This window comes from Nicotiana tomentosiformis, chromosome 4 (assembly GCF_000390325.3).
Source record: "Nicotiana tomentosiformis chromosome 4, ASM39032v3, whole genome shotgun sequence".
In the NCBI taxonomy this organism is placed as follows: Eukaryota; Viridiplantae; Streptophyta; class Magnoliopsida; order Solanales; family Solanaceae; genus Nicotiana; species Nicotiana tomentosiformis.
Window position 1 is genome coordinate 99,886,127 of NC_090815.1, and position 18,393 is coordinate 99,904,519.

The 18,393-nt window shown below is 39.3% G+C and overlaps 1 protein-coding gene across 4 annotated transcripts; it reads left to right on the forward strand.

Annotated features, from left to right (window-relative positions):
* The first annotated feature begins 1,940 nt into the window (after positions 1-1,940).
* On the forward strand, positions 1,941-17,686 carry LOC104089327 (uncharacterized). 4 transcript variants are annotated; one of them, XM_009594194.4, is made up of 10 exons: positions 1,941-2,217; positions 2,566-2,858; positions 9,439-9,577; positions 9,847-9,968; positions 10,140-10,343; positions 10,584-10,643; positions 14,728-14,866; positions 15,497-15,615; positions 16,016-16,246; positions 17,410-17,686. In XM_009594194.4, exons 1-10 carry the CDS (start codon positions 1,974-1,976, stop codon positions 17,602-17,604), a joined length of 1,746 nt encoding a protein of 581 aa, XP_009592489.1. In that variant the 5' UTR covers positions 1,941-1,973; the 3' UTR covers positions 17,605-17,686. The 4 variants fall into 4 exon arrangements, with proteins under 4 accessions (XP_009592489.1, XP_009592494.1, XP_009592500.1 ...); XM_009594199.4 differs by having other exon boundaries at positions 16,022-16,246; XM_009594205.4 differs by having other exon boundaries at positions 1,941-2,169.
* Positions 17,687-18,393: the final 707 nt, after the last annotated feature.

The window sequence follows — 18,393 nt, forward strand, 5'->3', positions numbered from 1 at the left end:
TTATTATTATTATTATTATTATTATTATTATTATTATTATTATTATTATTATTATTATTATTATTATTATTTTGATCTTTGGAACGCCCACGTTTATTATTCAACCACTTGTCTTTATTTAGACTTATTATGCGCCGCTACCACATTCACTTCAAGAATGGAGCAAATCAAGTGGGACAATATTCATGACTTTCATGAAAAATATATTATTTTTCTTTAGTCATCATTATATCATCAATATGACTAGAGTGAGTTACTCTAGTGGTGAGCACCATCCACTTCCAACCAAAAGGTTGTGAGTTCGAGTCACCCCAAGAGCAATGTGGGGAGTTCTTGGAGGGAGGGAGTCGAGGGTCTATTGGAAACAGCCTCTCTACCTCAGGGTAGGGGTAAGGTCTGTGTACACACTACCCTCCCCAGACCCCACTAGTGGGATTATACTGGGTTGTTGTTGTTGTATATCATCAATATGGTATAGTGAGACTCAAACCCAATATCTTACCAATACAAATGCATGTTAAGCCATGATGAATTGGGCTCAAACCCAACTCTTATCATCATGGAGCATAAGGACTTGATCCTGATGTCTTACCCTCATGGTGCATTGTGAGTTGAACTCATTGAAGTTTATATCATTAATAGCAAATGACAAAAACACTTTCAAATACGAAGGAAATGCTTACCTCTTGAGTTAAACTCTTCGTAATGTCATTTGGATATAATTCTCAACAATAGACTTTCGTTTACTCAAATCAGCTAAGTTATTAGTGTCAAACAGATATATGAAAATACAAAATAATATTAAAAATTCACATGTGGTATTTGCTGCAATAAGCTTACTATAAGATGAAAGTGATATGACCAAAACATTAAAAAAATGATGTATTAAATAGAATAATATAGCACTACTAGTTACCATGCACTTTTGTGGAAATTAGGATTATGCTCTTTAGAAAAGCAAAGATATATAGCAGAACCTTTAGGTTAATCGTGGAATCAAAAAGAAAAATTAGGGGACAAATCTCCGTCTACTATCTACTACTATATGCTTTCCATATAGAAATGATTCAACATGTTAATTTGATAAGAACTATCATCAATGAAAAATTTGGTGTAGTATATACTTCTTGTACTAATATTTTATCTTATTAAAATAAAATAGTTACGAGTATTATTATTATTATATTATATTTGCCAGTAAACTAATGTATAATTATTATACTAGGCATACTAAAATCGTATTATAAGGTAAAACCATAAGCATACATAATAAAGTATAATTTTAATTTTGTAGATTATTTAGTATACCGCATACCACCTATTATTTAGTTCATGAAAATTTAACAAGGTGGCATCCTTAGCAGCCACATAAATACTAATTTTTCTAATAACCGGACCTTGCTTATTCCAAATATTGGTATAAACTTATATGGTTTAAAGCTCGGACTTGTTGCTGTAGCAAAAAGACGTGCATGCAACATAGAAGTGGAATTCAACCTTGAGGTTAGAGACTTCGTGCTGATAATATGTTATGAAATATAGCTCAAAGTAACAATATAGAACAAGAAAAAATAAGCTAAGAGATATAAAGAGAAAGAGAGGAGAGATTTTTATTTCTTCTTCAATTGTGTGTATTTTCCTATCTATTACAAGACCTTTATATAGACATGAAACGTGAAGAAAAATATGTCATTGAATATGTCATTAAACATAAAAATATATCATTGAATATGTCATTAAGTATTTGGAAAGATCATAAAGAAAGAATAGACATCCACCATAATTTGATTTTTTTTTATAACGTATCTAATACAAAATTGCCAAAAGATGATACCTACGGTCGTTCTTGTGAGAGTGGTTGCGCGGTCACGTGGAACGCACGTGATTGGAATTGAAAGGTTAATCAAGAAACACAAATGGGTTTATCAGTTATGATAAGCAACCCCAAATCCTAAAACCCCAAAGCCACGATAATGGCTTTGCTACCAGCATTCCGCCATCTCCTCACCCACCTACGTTCCCCTTTGCCCCCACCCTTAGCCTCCTCCATCTTCCCAAAATTGTCAATCCCGATTCATACAACATTTTCTTCTCTATTCCCTCTTTCTTCTTCTTCTTCTTCTTCTTCTTCTTCCCAACCTACTCCCAGACCTCATACTACTGCTAACGGTGACTCCTTTCATCTTCCTTCATACCCCCATTTGCTTAAAACAACTGGTTTTTAATGCTAAAGCTACTATCCTTTTATTGCAGAGAGTACTGTATTGCTGAAATAATGGAATAGTTTTTAAACTTTCTGTCTTTCTACTGCAGAGAACTCTGTAGTGCTGAAAGAATTGGGGTTTAATGCTTAAGTTTCAATCTGTTTATTGCAGAGAGTACGCTAGTGCTGAAAACATTGGGCTTTAATGCTAAAATCTTAATCTTTTTATTGCAGATAATACTGTGCTGCTGAAATAATTGGTTTTTAATGCTGAAGTTTCAATCTTTTTTATTGCTGAGAATATTGTGGTGCTGAAAGAATTGGGGTTTTAGTGGTAAAGTTTGAATCTTTTTTTATTGCAGAGAGTACTCTGGTGCTGAAGCAAGATGAGAGGTTATTTGGGTGTGGAACAGTGAGCCCTCTTGACCCAGCTGCGAATACTAGCACCATTGCCGCTATTGTTACTTCTTTGGGTGGCCCAGCAGCTGCAGTTGGGATTATCCGGTTATCTGGTCCCTCTGCAGTTCCTATAGTTGGTCGTGTATTTCGTCCCAATTTGAAAAAGAAGAAAAGGAGTTCTTCTGAGTGGAGGCCTAAGAGCCATGTTATAGAGTATGGTGTTGTTTCTGACTCTCATGGGAATGTGATTGATGAGGTATAATTTCAAACTCTTGTTTTTCCCTTCTTATTTTGGTGCATTTGTTCTTCAATTTTGACATGTAAATTGTACTACATTGGAGATATTGAAGGGTTTGTGAAGTAAACCAAACTTTTGATAGCAACTAATAGGGGAATTTGATTCAACAACTGAAAGGAAATTACAAACTTGAAGGAAATTGAAAAGCTGCAACAGAAGGGTAAGATGTGAGAAGGGATTACACCAAGAAAGTGGGGAAGAGATAGAGAAAGAGATGCAACATTACACATTAACCATACCACTACTGATACTATAATATTCCCCTATAACCAACCAGCTATTGACACTTGCCTCATCCGCTTGCCATATAAAATCCCCCAAACGCCTATTGGGCTGTTTCAATCTTCTGCTCCTACGCAGTTGATCCCCAGGCCCAAGTTCTTCTCCCATTTGGTCTTTCAGCCCAACTACATCATTATCCAACACTGGGTCCAATGACGGGTTCATAACATTACTCCCTCCTGAAAAGAGAACCTTGTCCCCAAGGTTCTGACAGCTGAATCTTGAAGTTGTAATGGTGTAATCTGTTCATCTGGCTGCCCCTTACAGCGCTTGAGTAAGGAAATGTGGAACACTGAATGAATCCTAGCTTCTTCAGGTAATTGAAGCTTGTATGCCACAGAGCCAATCCGCTTCAATACCTTGTAAAGTCCAAAGTACTTCCTACTTAGCTTGTGTTGGTGAGCGCTCCTCAAAGACTGTTGCTTATATGGCTGCAATTTCACGAACACCCAGTCACCTTCCTCAAAATGATCATCAGTTCACCCCTTATCAACATCTTTTTTCATGCGGGATTGTGACTTGGACAGATTAAACTTCAGGATCCCCAATACTTCATCTCGCCGTAGCATGTACTGCTCAATCAAATCATCGGAAGCACTGCCCAACACATAGCGAGCGATGGTGGGAGGTTCTCTGCCATATAATGCTTGGAAGGGTGTCATCCCCGCTGAAGTTTGAAAAGCTGTATTATACCAAAACTCGGCCCATGGTAACGTGGGTACCCATTCATGCGGGTTGTCAGCCACAAAACACCTTAAATATTGCTCCACACACTTATTTAATGCCTCAGATTGCCCGTCGGTTTGGGGATGGTAAGCAGTACTCATGGCTAGAACAGTCCCCTGTAAACGATGAAGCTCTTGCCAAAATGAATGTAGGAAGCGAGGGTCTCGATCCGTCACAATTGTTCGAGGAGGACCATGCAACTTAATGATATGGACTACAAAAGCTTCAGCCACGGACTGGGCAGTGAAAGTTGCCGGTAAAGGAATAAAGTGCCTGTACTTAGAAAGTCTGTCAACCACGGTCATAATGGTGGCTTTTCCCTTAGAGCTCGGCAAACAAGTGATGAAATCCATAGCTATCTCCTCAAAAACCATTTCGGGAACGGTTAACGGTTGTAAAAGACCTGCAGGTAGCTTATTGATGTCCTTGGATCGTTGGCATATTTGGCATGAGGCAATGTAAACCTTAACATCATTACGCATTGCTGGCCAGTAAAAGTTCGAGGATAAGCGATGAAAAGTACGAGCAACACCAGCATGTCCGCCTATCTTTGAATCATGAAATTCCTGAAGCAAAAGTTGCTTTAAGGAAGAATCGCGTGGTATGACCAGACTACCTTTGTAAAAGAGCAACCCTTTGCGAAAAGAGTAGGCTGCATAATCCGTAGGTTTGTTTTCCATGCCCTGCTGGATGGCCAACAACTCAGGATGAATTTTGTTTGCCTCTATCAACTCAGCAAGCCACTCAAATGAACGCTCAGAAATGGCATAAAATGTGCCAACCTCAGGTGGTCTAGACAGGGTATCCACAACCTTATTCTGTTTTCCCGGTCGATAATTGATGGTGAAATCATACCCAACTAATTTTCCTAGCCACTTTTGTTGTTCTGGGGTCTGAATTATCTGAGTTGTGAGGTTTTTGAGGGACTGCTGGTCAGTGATTATTGTGAAACGTCGCCCTAAGAGATATTGCCTCCATTTTGCCACAACTTGCGTGATGGCATACATCTCTCGGTGGTAAGTTGAGGCTTTTTGCATCCTGGGACATAAGTTTTGACTATAAAAGGCAATGGGGTGCCCTTTCTGTGACAGGATTACCCCAATCTCTACGCCAGAGGCATCAGTCTCCAGAGTAAAATCATCATCGAAGTTGGGCAGGGCCAGAACTGGAGTAGAGCTAAGCCTAGACTTCAGGTCCTCAAAGGCTTGTTGAGCTTGCTCATTCCAAACAAAGGCGTCTTTCCGGAGTAAATCAGACAATGGACTGGCCACAGTGGCAAAGTGACGAATAAAGCGCCTATAATAACCCGCAAGGCCCAAGAAACTGCGGACCTCTTTAACTGACTTAGGTGTGGACCATTGTTGTACAATAGAAATTTTTGAGGGGTCGACGGCAAGCCCATCTGAAGATATAACATGGCCCAAATAATCCACCTTGGTCTGCCCAAACTGTCATTTGTTGCGCTTTGCAACCAATTGGTGTCGTTGGAGCAATTTGAGGACTAACTCCAAATGCTCCAAATGCAACGACCAGGATGAACTATAGATGAGAATATCATCAAAGAATACGAGTACAAATTTGCGAAGATGAGGCCGAAAAATGTCATTCATGGTTGCTTGAAAGGTCGATGGGGCATTGGATAAACTGAACGGCATAACCAAAAACTCGTAATGGCCATCATGTGTCCGGAATGCCGTTTTAGGAACATCAATAGGGCGAACACGGATCTGATGATAACCAGACAAGAGATCCAACTTTGAGAAAAATTTAGCCCCATATAATTCATCAAACAACTCGTCAACTGAGGGAATTGGAAATCTGTCACGCACGGTAATGGCATTAAGGGCCCTATAGTCAACACAGAAGCGCCATGATCCATCCTTCTTTCGCACCAACAAGATTGGTGATGAGAACGGACTTGTACTGGGTTGTATTACTTCGTCCCTTAACATATCAGATACGAGTTGTTCCATTATTTGCTTCTGAAAATGAGGGTATCGATAGGGCTTGACATTGACTGGACTAGCCTCGGGGGCAAGATGAATGGAATGATCAGTTGTTCGCACTGGTGGAAGTCCGTGTGGTTTAGTGAAGACAGCAGCATGTGAATCCAGTAATGCCCCTAACTCTGAAGGTATATCCTGTGGTGCCCCAGAATCTTCGTGCACTAGAAACAGGAAAAAACAAGTAGCAATGGCATCAGTGGCATGATATCGGCGTAATGTTTGTAATTGAGCCGGTTGCAGATCATCCGGGGGGTCACCCACCCACTTAACTTGCTGGCCTTCCAAATAAAACTCCATTTGGCGAGTGGAATGGTTGGCCAGTACCGGACCTATAGTGGCTAGCCAAGCGCCGCCCAGAACAATATCCGCGCCATGGAAATCCAAGAGATATAAGTCCATTATGAGGTCTGTTCCCTGGACAGTAAACGAAACAGCACGAATTACTCTTTCACAACGCAAACGCTGGCCATTTCCCACAACCACCGAAAAATTAGTGGTGGGTTCAACTGTAAGATTCAGGAATTTGGCTGCTCGTGTCTGAATAAAATTATGTGTACTCCCACCATCAATCAAGACAGTAACAGGGGAACCATGGACATGACCCTTGAAGCGAAGAATTGTTGGAGAATGACCACCAGCTAAGGCGTGATAAGACATTGTCGATTGGGCCTGTAACTCCAAGCACTGAAGTTCCTCTGCCAACATTTCATCAGACGTGATTTGTGCGGATTCGGCAATGAGTGGTTCGGAATCGTCTTCAAGCAGAAGGATTTGGGGTAGGGATTTGCATTTGTGATTTGCCACGTATTTCTCATCACAATAATAACACAACCCCTTATCGCGACGTTGCTGCATCTCCCTCGGCGTTAGCTGTTTGGCGGGCACTCGAGGGCCCGATGTGGAGGCCTTGCGTGCTGGCACTATAACTTTGGACGGAGGAGTAGGCAGTAAGGGTTGGGTTCTAGAAAAAGCAGGTTGCATTGGCCCTCTTTCTATCTGCAAACGCTGCTCATGAGTTTGGGCCAAAGAAATGGCCTCATCAAGTGTTTTGGGCCTGTGAACCAAAACTGACGTTTTAATATCCGAACGGAGCCCAGACACAAATAACTTGAGCATCAAGGATTTAGAAACATCTTCCGTTTCATTAGCTATTGCTTCGAACCGAGCCTGGTAGTCGGCAACGGTGGAAAACTGACGGAGCTTGGCCAAGCGACCTTCAGGTTCTTCCAGCTCTTTTTTTAAAATCGAATTACCAACTTAGCCACAAAATGAGGCCAGTCAACCAGTTGTTTGTTACGGAAGAGCCAGTGATACCATTCGAGAGCCTCCCCGTCTTAAGTAAAACGAAGCAATCGTCAGCCTCTGTTCTGGAGGAATTTTGTAGAACGAAAAATACCTGTCAACCTGAAAAACCCAAGCATCTGGGGGATCGCCGGAGAACCGACTCAACTCCACAGAAGCAGGTTTGTGCCGGAGCACGACAGAGTTACCACCACTATCGTTTGTGGACAGAACCAGCTCAGTCGTCTTCGAACGAGACGTCTCTGCTACGGACCCGTTCAACTGAGATCCAATGGAAGCCACCTGAGAAAGAACCTCTTGCATCAATTTATGCTGACCATCAAATGCTATGCGGAGTTCCGACATCTTCGGGCCATGCCCGTTTGCGTGTCTTCCAGTTGCTTGAGTCGAGTATCCACCATTTGGCAGATAACAATGAAAGCACCAATGAAGTAAACCAAACTTTTGATAGCAACTAATAGGGGAATTTGATTCAACAACTGAAAGGAAATTACAAACTTGAAGGAAATTGAAAAGCTGTAACAGAAGGGTAAGAGGTGAGAAGGGATTACACCAAGAAGGTGGGAAAGAGATAGAGAAAGAGATGCAACATTACACATTAACCATACCACTACTGATACTAGACATGTCTATTATAACAATATAATATTCCTCTATAACCAACCAGCTATTGACACTTGCCTCATCCAGCTTGCCATATAAAATCCCCCAAAAGCCTATTGGGCTGTTTCAATCTTCTGCTCCTACGCAGTTGATCCCCAGGCCCAAGTTCTTCTCCCATTTGGTCTTTCAGCCCAACTACATCATTATCCAACACTGTGTCCAATGACGGGTTCATAACAGTTTGGTGCCTCTGTTGCGTCATATCTGAATTTAGCCCTTACTAGTTACTACTTCTCCTTACTATTTCTAGTACTTTTATCTGTTCTTCTTATTTTCATATCTTTGAGAATTGGGTATGTTTTTAATTCTATAACCCCTTAGATAAGGTGAGGGAAAGGTGTCTGTAGAATGAAAAAGAGCGAGTGTTTCAGGGCAAAACTTCCTGTCCTATAGCTTATTAAAATTCCTACTGGTTACATATGTTTCATGCCTTTTTCTTCTTTTTTTTAACCGCGGTGTTCGGGCTAGCTTAATGTGTTTTATGCCTTTACCTTGAAGAAATAAAGAGATAGTAAAGTAATCAATGTTTCTATAAGTTGGTAATCCTGCATAGTCTATAAATTGCTTGGAATTAAGTTCGATTGTGTCTTCAACTCACATTTTGGATGCCCAACTATAGGTTCCGATGGAAATCCGTGTCAGATTTCTGTGATAAATAAAGTACGTGTACTTATACATGTTCTTTTTTTAGCTTGTTAAATATATTACGCATCATAGACATACTTTTTTATTGATAAATTTGGCACATAGGGAATTATCTAAATTTTTAGATTTTCAATATTTTGTCTAGTTCTTTGTCATAAAATTACTGAATGAATTCCATGCGTAGAACAGGTTTTGAAAAAAGAATTTACGAAATTTGATCATAGTTAAGGAGCTTGGTAATGAATACCTCTAATGACATTCATTTGGCTCTGCTTTTATTAAAAGGAAGACTTTACTGAAATTTGGGACTAGCTTGGGTGAATATTTTCTTTTTGGGTAGGGGTGGGGGAGGAGAAGGGAAATTGGAGGGTGTCTTAGTGCCCTTTTTCGTATTATGTGGTTGGTTATAGCCCAAATGAGATAGTATCATCTGTTTGTGCTTGTCTCAAAGTTATTTTGAGTTTATCATTTGTGCATTAGAGAAAACAAATGGAGGAAAAAGAGGCACCGATTTTTAGAATATATATGCAGATTTTGCTGCATTTGTATGATCGTCCTTCTATTTTTATTTCTGAGCAAGTTTATCATTTATCCATTTTCCGAGGGAGAAAAATTGGGGAAAGAAAGCACCAACATATGGAATTTATGCAATCTTTCGTACATGATGTCATATTACATATGGGCTAGGTGCATTGTTTTCTAGATTTTGATGTAAGAAAGAAGGGATAAGTAGGAAGAAAGGCGGTCAATGTGCTAATAGATGTCCAGACTCAAGGGAAAAAAAATTATCCTAGTTAAGGCCATTGTGAATAGTGGTTCGAAACTGTATGTATGAATATTTTCTTGGAGCCATATTTTTTTCTTCCTCTCTCTCTCTCTCTCTCTCTCTCTCTCTAAATATCTTTTTTGCTTAGGTTCTGGTGATTCCTATGCTGGCCCCAAAGTCATACACTAGAGAAGATGTGGTTGAGCTTCAGTGTCATGGAAGTGAAGTGTGCCTTCAACGTGTTTTGAGGGCTTGTTTGGAGGCTGGTGCGAGGCTCGCAGAGCCAGGTTAGCGTCATCCTTATATTCTTTAATTGACTGTTTTAATGTCTAAACCCGCAGCAGCTAAGTTTTTGGGAAGAGTTGGTTTCTGTAGATTGAAAACTGTTATGAAGATTCATTTGTCTGTACATCATTGTATAGTTTCATTGCATTGCTAAATCTTAATTACTATGCTATATTACACAGCAACTGTCACTTTTTTTCTACGCAGCGATAGAAGAGGTGAGAGTCTTTCTCCTCCAACTCACCTCTTTTTATGTTCTCACTTTTACTAGGCGAGTTCACTCTCCGCGCCTTCTTAAATGGTCGTTTGGATCTCTCTCAAGCTGAGAATGTGGAAAAGTTAATATCGGCCAAGTCAGTGGCTGCTGCAGATGCTGCATTGGCAGGAATCGAGGTGCTCAGCTGTATAAAATCACTTTCTAATTACAAGAGTTTTTGACTCTTTTTAAAGGAAAAGAGTTGTTGACCCTTCTATATATCAATAAAGAATAAATTCGGCATTTTTTTTTTTGCCTTTTATCTTAGTGCTAGGGAATGATGCTGAACAATGTGTTCATTTTGTCAGGGGTTTTTTTCTTCTTTGGTCAAATCACTAAGAACGCAGTGCATTGAGTTGCTAACTGAAATTGAGGCTCGTCTTGATTTCGACGATGAGATGCCACCCATTGATCTAAATCTTATTATGGACAAAATATATGGGATGCTGCATGATCTGGATGATGCACTGGAAACTGCTAACTATGACAAGCTTCTGCAGTCAGGACTACAGGTTACTAATACGGACCAAGTTCTTATTCAAGGCTAGTGAATGTTGTCTCTAGGAACTAATTATTAAAAGCGAAAAGGAGAAAGACACAAAGGACACATGTCATAAATTTCTCATAGAATTTGAGAATAGCTTAAAGCACATCTAGCTTTTTAGCTGGCCATCCAAAGAATGGCCTTTTTAATTTTTCCCTGCTTTCAACTAATAATTAAGATAACATGATTTTTAATGAATATCTTGCAGATTGCAATTGTTGGTCGACCGAATGTTGGGAAATCAAGCCTTCTTAATGCATGGAGCAAAGTATGTTCCAAAATTATATCCATTATTTACCATCTCATCCTTGTACTTGATTATTTTCCTGATTAGTTATCATTACTTCTCTTAACAGTGGCATAGACTTATGAATCAGCAACTAAATCTGAAGCAAAATGTAGACCAGTAAATAGAAATCCCATCCGTAAGACTGTAACTGGAGACACATACTAAGGGAGGTTCCATGCAATGGCCAGCTCTCTTTTTTTTTATAATTTGCGCAGGATGCGACTTGCACCATTAGCTCTACTTGAGACATTTCCAGGTGTGAGAAGGCACGGGAGAAAATATGTTATTGATATTAGATGATAAATACAATACAAGAGGTCCCTATTTATAACTATACACTACAAGGAGATATTACTCCTCTTACAATGTGGGACAAGACTACACTATACATATCTGTAAACTAACACTCCCCCTCAAGCTGGTGCATACACATCATATGTACCGAGCTTGTTACACATGTAACTAATACGAGTACCAGTAAGAGACTTAGTGAAAATATCTGCTAGTTGATCATTCGACTTTACAAACTTTGTAACAATATCTCCTGAAAGTATTTTTTCTCTTACAAAGTGACAGTCGATCTCAATGTGTTTAGTCCTCTCATGGAATATTGGATTTGACGCTATATGAAGAGCAGCTTGGTTATCACACACCAGTTCCATCTTGCTGATTTCTCCAAACTTTAACTCCTTAAGCAACTGCTTGACCCAAACTAACTCACACGTTGCCATAGCCATGGCCCGATATTCGGCTTTGGCGCTAGATCGAGCAACTACATTCTGTTTCTTGCTCTTCCACGAGACCAAATTACCTCCTATTAGAACACAATATCCAGACGTAGAACGTCTATCAAAAGGTGATCCTGCCCAATCAACATCTGTATACCCAACAATATGCTCGTGGCCTCGATCCTCGATCCTCGAATAGTAATCCTTTGCCTGGAGCTGACTTTATATACCGAAGAATGCAAACAACTGCATCCCAGTGACTAGCACAGGGAGAATCCATAAACTAACTTACAACACTCACCGGAAAAGAAATGTCAGGTCTAGTCACTGTGAGGTAATTCAATTTGCCAACCAACCTCCTATATCTCGTAGGGTCTCTAAGAGGCTCCCCTGTCCAGGCAGAAGCTTAGCATTCAGATCCATAGGAGAGTCAATAGGTCTGCAACCCATCATTCCAGTCTCCTCGAGAATGTCTAAGGCATACTTCCGCTGTGAAATAACAATACCTGAGCTAAACTAAGCGACCTCAATACCTAGAAAATACTTCAATCTGCCCAGATTCTTAGTCTGGAAGTGCTGAAAGAGATGCTGTTTCAGATTAGTAATACCATCCTGATCATTGCTAGTAATAACAATATCATCAACATAAACCACTAGATAAATACATAGATTAGGAGCAGAATGCCGATAAAACACAGAGTGATCGGCCTCACTACGAGTCATGCCGAACTCCTGAATAATTGTGCTGAACTTACCAAACCAAGCTCGATGGGAATGTTTCAAACCATATAGTGACTTGCGCAATCTGCACACACAACCATTAAACTCCCCTGGAGCAACAAAACCAGGTGGTTACTCCATATAAACTTCTTCCTCAAGATCACCGTGGAGAAAATCATTCTTAATGTCTAACTGATAAAGAGACCAATGACGTACAGTAGCCATGGACAAAAAAGAGACGAACATATGCTACTTTAGCCACGGGAGAGAAAGTATCACTATAATCAAGCCCAAAAATCTGAGTATATCCTTTTGCAACAAGACGAGCCTTAAACCGATCAACCTAGCCATCCGGGCCGACTTTGACTACATAAACCCAACGACAACCAACATTAGACTTACTTGCAGGAAGAGGAACAAGCTCCCAAGTGCCACTCGCATGTAAAACAGACATCTCGTCAATCATAGCATGTCGCCATCCTGGATGAGATAGTGCCTCACCTGTAGACTTAAGGGATAGAAACAGTGGACAAAGAAGATATAAAAACATAATGAGGTGACGACAAACGATGATAACTTAAACTGACATAGTGGGGATTAGGATTAAGTGTGGATCGTACACCTTTGCGGAGTGCAATTGGTTGACTAAGAGGAGACAAGTCCGCAATAGGTGCAGAATCTGATGCGGGGCGTGAATCGCCTGGGCCTGATGGTGGATGTGGACGACGATGATAAGTCAAGAGTGGTGGAGCTGCAGAAGGTTGAACTGGATTATGTGGAGGAACTGGAGCTATAAGTGGTGGAGCTACAGGTGGTGGAGCTACAACTGGAGCTGTAGGTGGTGGAACTGGAGTGACTGAATCTCCAAAAGATGAAACTGGTAGTACCTCAGAAATATCTAAGTGATGACCTGAACCTGTGAAGTATGATTGAGTTTCAAAGAAGGTAACATCAACAGACATAAGGTACCACTGGAGGTCAGGAGAGTAGCATCGATACCCCTTTTGTGTTCTCGAGAAACCCAGAAATACGCACTTAAGAGCACGAGGAGCTAACTTATCTGTTCCTGGAGTAAGGTTATGGACAAAACAAGTGCTTCCAAAGATACGGGGTGGAAGAGAGAATGAATAGACATCTTATTGAAACTGCTTATACCCTACTCATACAATCTCATGCTCCGTTGCGTTTTTGGGGGATGCAGTTCTTACATCTTGCTATCTTATTAATCGTATGTCATCTTCAGCTATTCAGAACCAAGTTCCATTCTCTGTCATGTTTTCCCATGTCGCTACAATTTGTAGTAGTATGGTTAACTTGAAATAGTGAAAATAAGTAACTCCTGTGAAAAAACTGAAGAAAAAGCTTGAAAAACACTGTTTACAGCAGGAAAACAGAACGATGTTTTGCGCCGGAAACATTGTGCACGCTGGAATCTACTGTAGCTGAGGGAAAAACTCAAAGTCGTCGGAATGAAACAAAACCAGTGAGGGTAGGATCGGAATTACCAGGCGATCCTACTGTTCAACTGGAACTTTTTCAAAATCTGGCCGGAACAGTGCTCACGCGCCGGCGCGTGGGTCAGATCTCGCCGAAATTTTTTTCTTTTCCAAACGCGTGAGGGCGCGTGGACGTGTGTTTTCAGGTGGGGTTGACTGGGGTTTGGTCGCCGGAGCCTGAGGAGTCTTGTGGTGGTGTAGGTTTTTGCACAACACCAACAAAAAGTGATTTGCTTACGGACAACCTTCTAAGTCGCCGGAAAATTGCACGGCGAAGAGGTCTTTCTTCCCGGAAGTTGCTTGAATGATGCACAACGACGAGTTTCTCACTAATGCTCTGATACCATGTGAGAAAGTACGGGAGAAAATATGTTATTGATATTGAATGATAAATACAATACAAGAGGTCCCTATTTATAGCTATACACTACAAGGAGATATTACTCATCTTCCAATGTGGGACAAGACTACACTATACATATCTGTAAACTAACACCAGGGATCAATTCAAGAACTCTTTCATCACCTTGCTTCATATTGCTATAGACCAATTTGCTCCTTTTGGTATAGAAAGTATATATAGTGGTTGAATCGCTAGTTTTACAATCTAAATTATATACATTTAGCCAGCAATAGGTTGTGCTAGACTCGGTTGATCACATTTAATTTATCTACAAGCCACAGTTCGGAACTTCTTCCCAAACCTAAAACTATAAGACAGTGTAAAAAAAATAATAATGAGCTATTTCAATCCCCTAATATATAATTGTCTCCCTTAATTTGTTGCATAAAATGAAAAAACTTGTGTTCTTAGGAGTGCAAGTCATTTTCCGCTACAAGTATTTAACTCGTATTGCGTTCCAGTCGCTTCTCGAACATATAAACATGATTGTCTAACTTTACTCTATCAAAGCCCTACTACTACTGCTACTTCTAGTAGTAAAAAGGCCAAAAAACTTTATAAAATGTTTTTCATGACAAATAATTTCCTCAAAAAGTAAAATGTCATATTAAGCACTCCCCAATTCTTTAGAATTTCTCTAGTTTAAAGTGTCTGCTTCCTGTGTTATTATTGTACTGGCATTCATTTCTAATCACGTGCCTTATATTAGCGTGCAGACTGATAGAGCAATAGTTACAAATATTGCTGGTACTACGCGGGATGTCGTAGAAGCCAATGTTTCTGTCTGTGGTGTTCCTGTTACACTTCTTGATACAGCAGGAATCAGGGAGACTGATGATGTTGTGGAAAAAATAGGTAAGACCTATCTGTTTGCCAAGTTTATATCTTTTCCAATGTTGACTGAAGCCTGCCATTTTCTTATCTGTTGAAAATTTTGGTCATTGAACATTTAAAGTCTTTGAAGGGCAATTTAGCAGCTCCTTATACACAGATTAAGTGTGCGTGAAAAAATATGGTTCTTCTTTGTTGTTGCTTTTGGGGTCTACTGTGTATTTCCGAGTCAGACGGTCAATAGTTCTCATAACCTTAATCAAATGTATTTCTCTCATTGCTACATTGGTTTTCTCATCTAACTTGTGGAATTTAGCATTTAGATCTGAAACATAACATCATTTTAAGAGTTTGCTCGTAATTGTGTCTCGAAAGAATCATATGTTAGTTGATTATATGAAGAGTCCAAACTGTAACACTTGGTCAGAGTTATCATCGGCCCTACATTTTTCTGTTGAATCTCCGGTCAAAGTTCTTGGTGAATGTAGTCGTCATCCAATGATGGTCCCTGTGATGGTACCTCAGCTTTGTTGAACCCAATTAATGATATTGTTTCCTTTTCCTAGTCTCTTTTTCTTAGGTCGATGAAATATGACATGAACTACCTGTGTTGAGTTTTTATTTTATTTGATTCTCGTAGCATTCTGTTCACAGGTGTGGAAAGATCTGAAGCTGTTGCTAGAAATGCTGATGTCGTAATAATGACCATAAGTGCAGCAGAGGGGTGGACTCTGGAGGATACACAGCTCCTTGAGAGAATCCAAAGGAATCAGGTTTATAAACTATTCCATTCACATATAACTTTGAATATGAAATACTTGTTTCTTCCCTGATCTACGAACTTCTATAATCTGTTTTGCGTTAAGTTGAATAAAAATAGTCTTGCTTTATTTTGTCTTGTTATCATTGGTTTCCATTAATTGATTTTGTCGAAGTCAGTCTAATATGAAATTTTTTTCAACTGCTGAAAGTTGGTGTGCTCTATATTATGCAGCCAACATGGAACTTTACTCTCTCCTTTCTCATGGAACTTATAGAAGAAAGTCTCTGTAATGAGTAATGACTTAGCTTTTGTTTTCTGTTACTGTTAGAGAGCTTGATTCTTGTTTCTGCAGCTCTGTTATTGTTTTCTGGTATTAGGAGACACATTTGAGATTAAGTTTATTCCTATAGTTTCAGACCGCGGCTGGATGTAGCTCTCCACTGATTCTGGTAATCAACAAAATAGACTGCGCTCCCTCCGACTCTTATGAATGGGTCAATACATGCGGCTTCTCCTTCAACAAGCACATTCCAACATGTGCTGTCAATGGTCAAGGGATTCAAGAACTTGAGGCAGCAATAATAGAAATTATGGGTCTCAATAAGATCCCTGTTGGCGGTCGCAGATGGGCAGTCAACCAGGTTAGCTTCCTGATCTTCTTCTTCTATAATAGAATGCATAAGTAGTGCCGTGTAGTGACATTGTTACCTAGAGTTGTGCTAGTAAAAAAGTATTAATAGACAATGGCTTAATTCTATGTAAAAGGAAAGAGGAGAATGCTGATTTGTTACTAGATACCCCTGATGTGAATCTGCTTCGGATTTTTGAACCTTATGTCAGGAGTGAAATCATAAGAAAAAGTAAAAGTAATCTTCAGACCCGATCCCTGAAAAGAAATCAAATTGTTCTCATTCCCTTCCTGTAGTAATACTCTACTATCTAGCTTTTGTTCCCAAAAGGACAAAAGGGAATGAGAGGACGACTGAATGATGCAATGAGAGTTAGTAACTGAAAAATCCTCTTGTTTATATCTTTATCCATATCCTATCTTAAACACAAAGGTTACCCATAAATAGAGGTTGATTCTCTGCATAAGTTATTAAACCTCTTGTCACATCTAATCTGAATTCATCTGTCATTACAGAAGATCTTTGTTATTTCTATCTTTCTCTTTGTAACTTTATAAATGAAATGTGATGCTTGTTCCTCCCTCTAAGTTAAAAGTTATTAAGACAGGACAACTGTGTGTTTTCTAGATCTTCTCATATCGATATCTTCACACATTAGGTGTTGGTGTGACCATTTTAGTCTGCAGTCCTCAACCCTTGGTTCAGCAATCTAGTTTTTCAGTTTGCCTCCAAGCGTCTTGTCAAATGTCCAACCGAACTGGCCCTACTAAGAAACTTGGAATTGCTTGGGAAATCCTTCAACCTGAATCACTATTTGCCCTGAAAATCTATTATTTATACTCTAAAAGACCAACCTTTGTAGCCGTAGACTGTTGTTGCGTTCCAAATTTAGGTAGAAGTCCCTATTTGCTTGCCCCTTTCTGCCTATCGTCAAAAGGTTATTGCTTGGCAATGAACCAGGCCATGTCACTGCGAACTAGAGAGTATTGTATCCTTATTCTTCACTATAACTACTGTGCTTTTATTTTTTTGAGTACTTCTGTCTTTTATTTATTTATCGTCTTCTACGAAGTACGAAATAACCATTTTTAGGCAGCTTATCCTTTGTTTAAAGTCCATTCATATTTCATGGTTTTAGCTAAACGAGAGCTGCGTTTTGGTTTTATAATTTCCAGAGACAATGCGAGCAGCTTATTCGAACCAAGGAGGCTTTCGTGAGGTTAAAGTCATCAATTCAGGAAGATATGCCCCTTGATTTCTGGACAATAGACCTAAGGGAAGCTGCTTTGGCACTTGGACAAATAAGTGGAGAAGATATTTCTGAAGAAATATTGTCCAACATATTTGGTAAATTTTGTATTGGCAAATAGTACTGCAACCATCTAGACTGATGTATATTATCTGACATCTGAAAATTTTCTATGATATATGATTATTTCAAGGGATCATAAATCATATGTTTCAATATAATTATCAACCTGTCTTCAATGTAAGCGGCTATATACATAAAATACTGAAAATCTCGAAAGTAATTGTAATATTCCATTAGAAAAAAAGAAGAAAAAAAAGGGCATCATTTGACATAAAAAATTACAAGAATTAGAATCCAAAATGCCGACATTTGCCGGAGGAGCTGGGAATGTGTAAAACAAAGACCAATGCAAAAATTATAATTATCACATAGAAAGTACAAGAAGAGGAGGAGAAAAGAAAGTGAATGTGCAGGTTATTGTTTTGATCTCTTAAAAACATGAACATGATCTCTTATGAACGTGATCATGTTATCTTTCCACCTTGGGTTAGATACTCATGTTAAAAATAATGTTTTCCCTTAATAATCCTCCTCACTCGTTTAGCTTCCTCCACCAACTGCATAAAAATATTCTTTGAACTTACTCTAGATATATCACTAATCTTTGACATTTTTACCCAAATTCAAGATCTTTCAGTAATTTATGAGGATCACTTGACAGTATGAAGGGTGACATAAAAAGAAAAAAATTGACAACATAAAAATTAAAGATGGTAAAATGATTTAAAGAATGGAGAAGAGTGAGAAATGGGAAAAGAAGAATTTGAATACGGAAAAGTGGTAGTCACAGTATGCTGCCCTTAAATTTAGTTGAAGATTTTAAATATTTTGAATTGTTAATTATTGT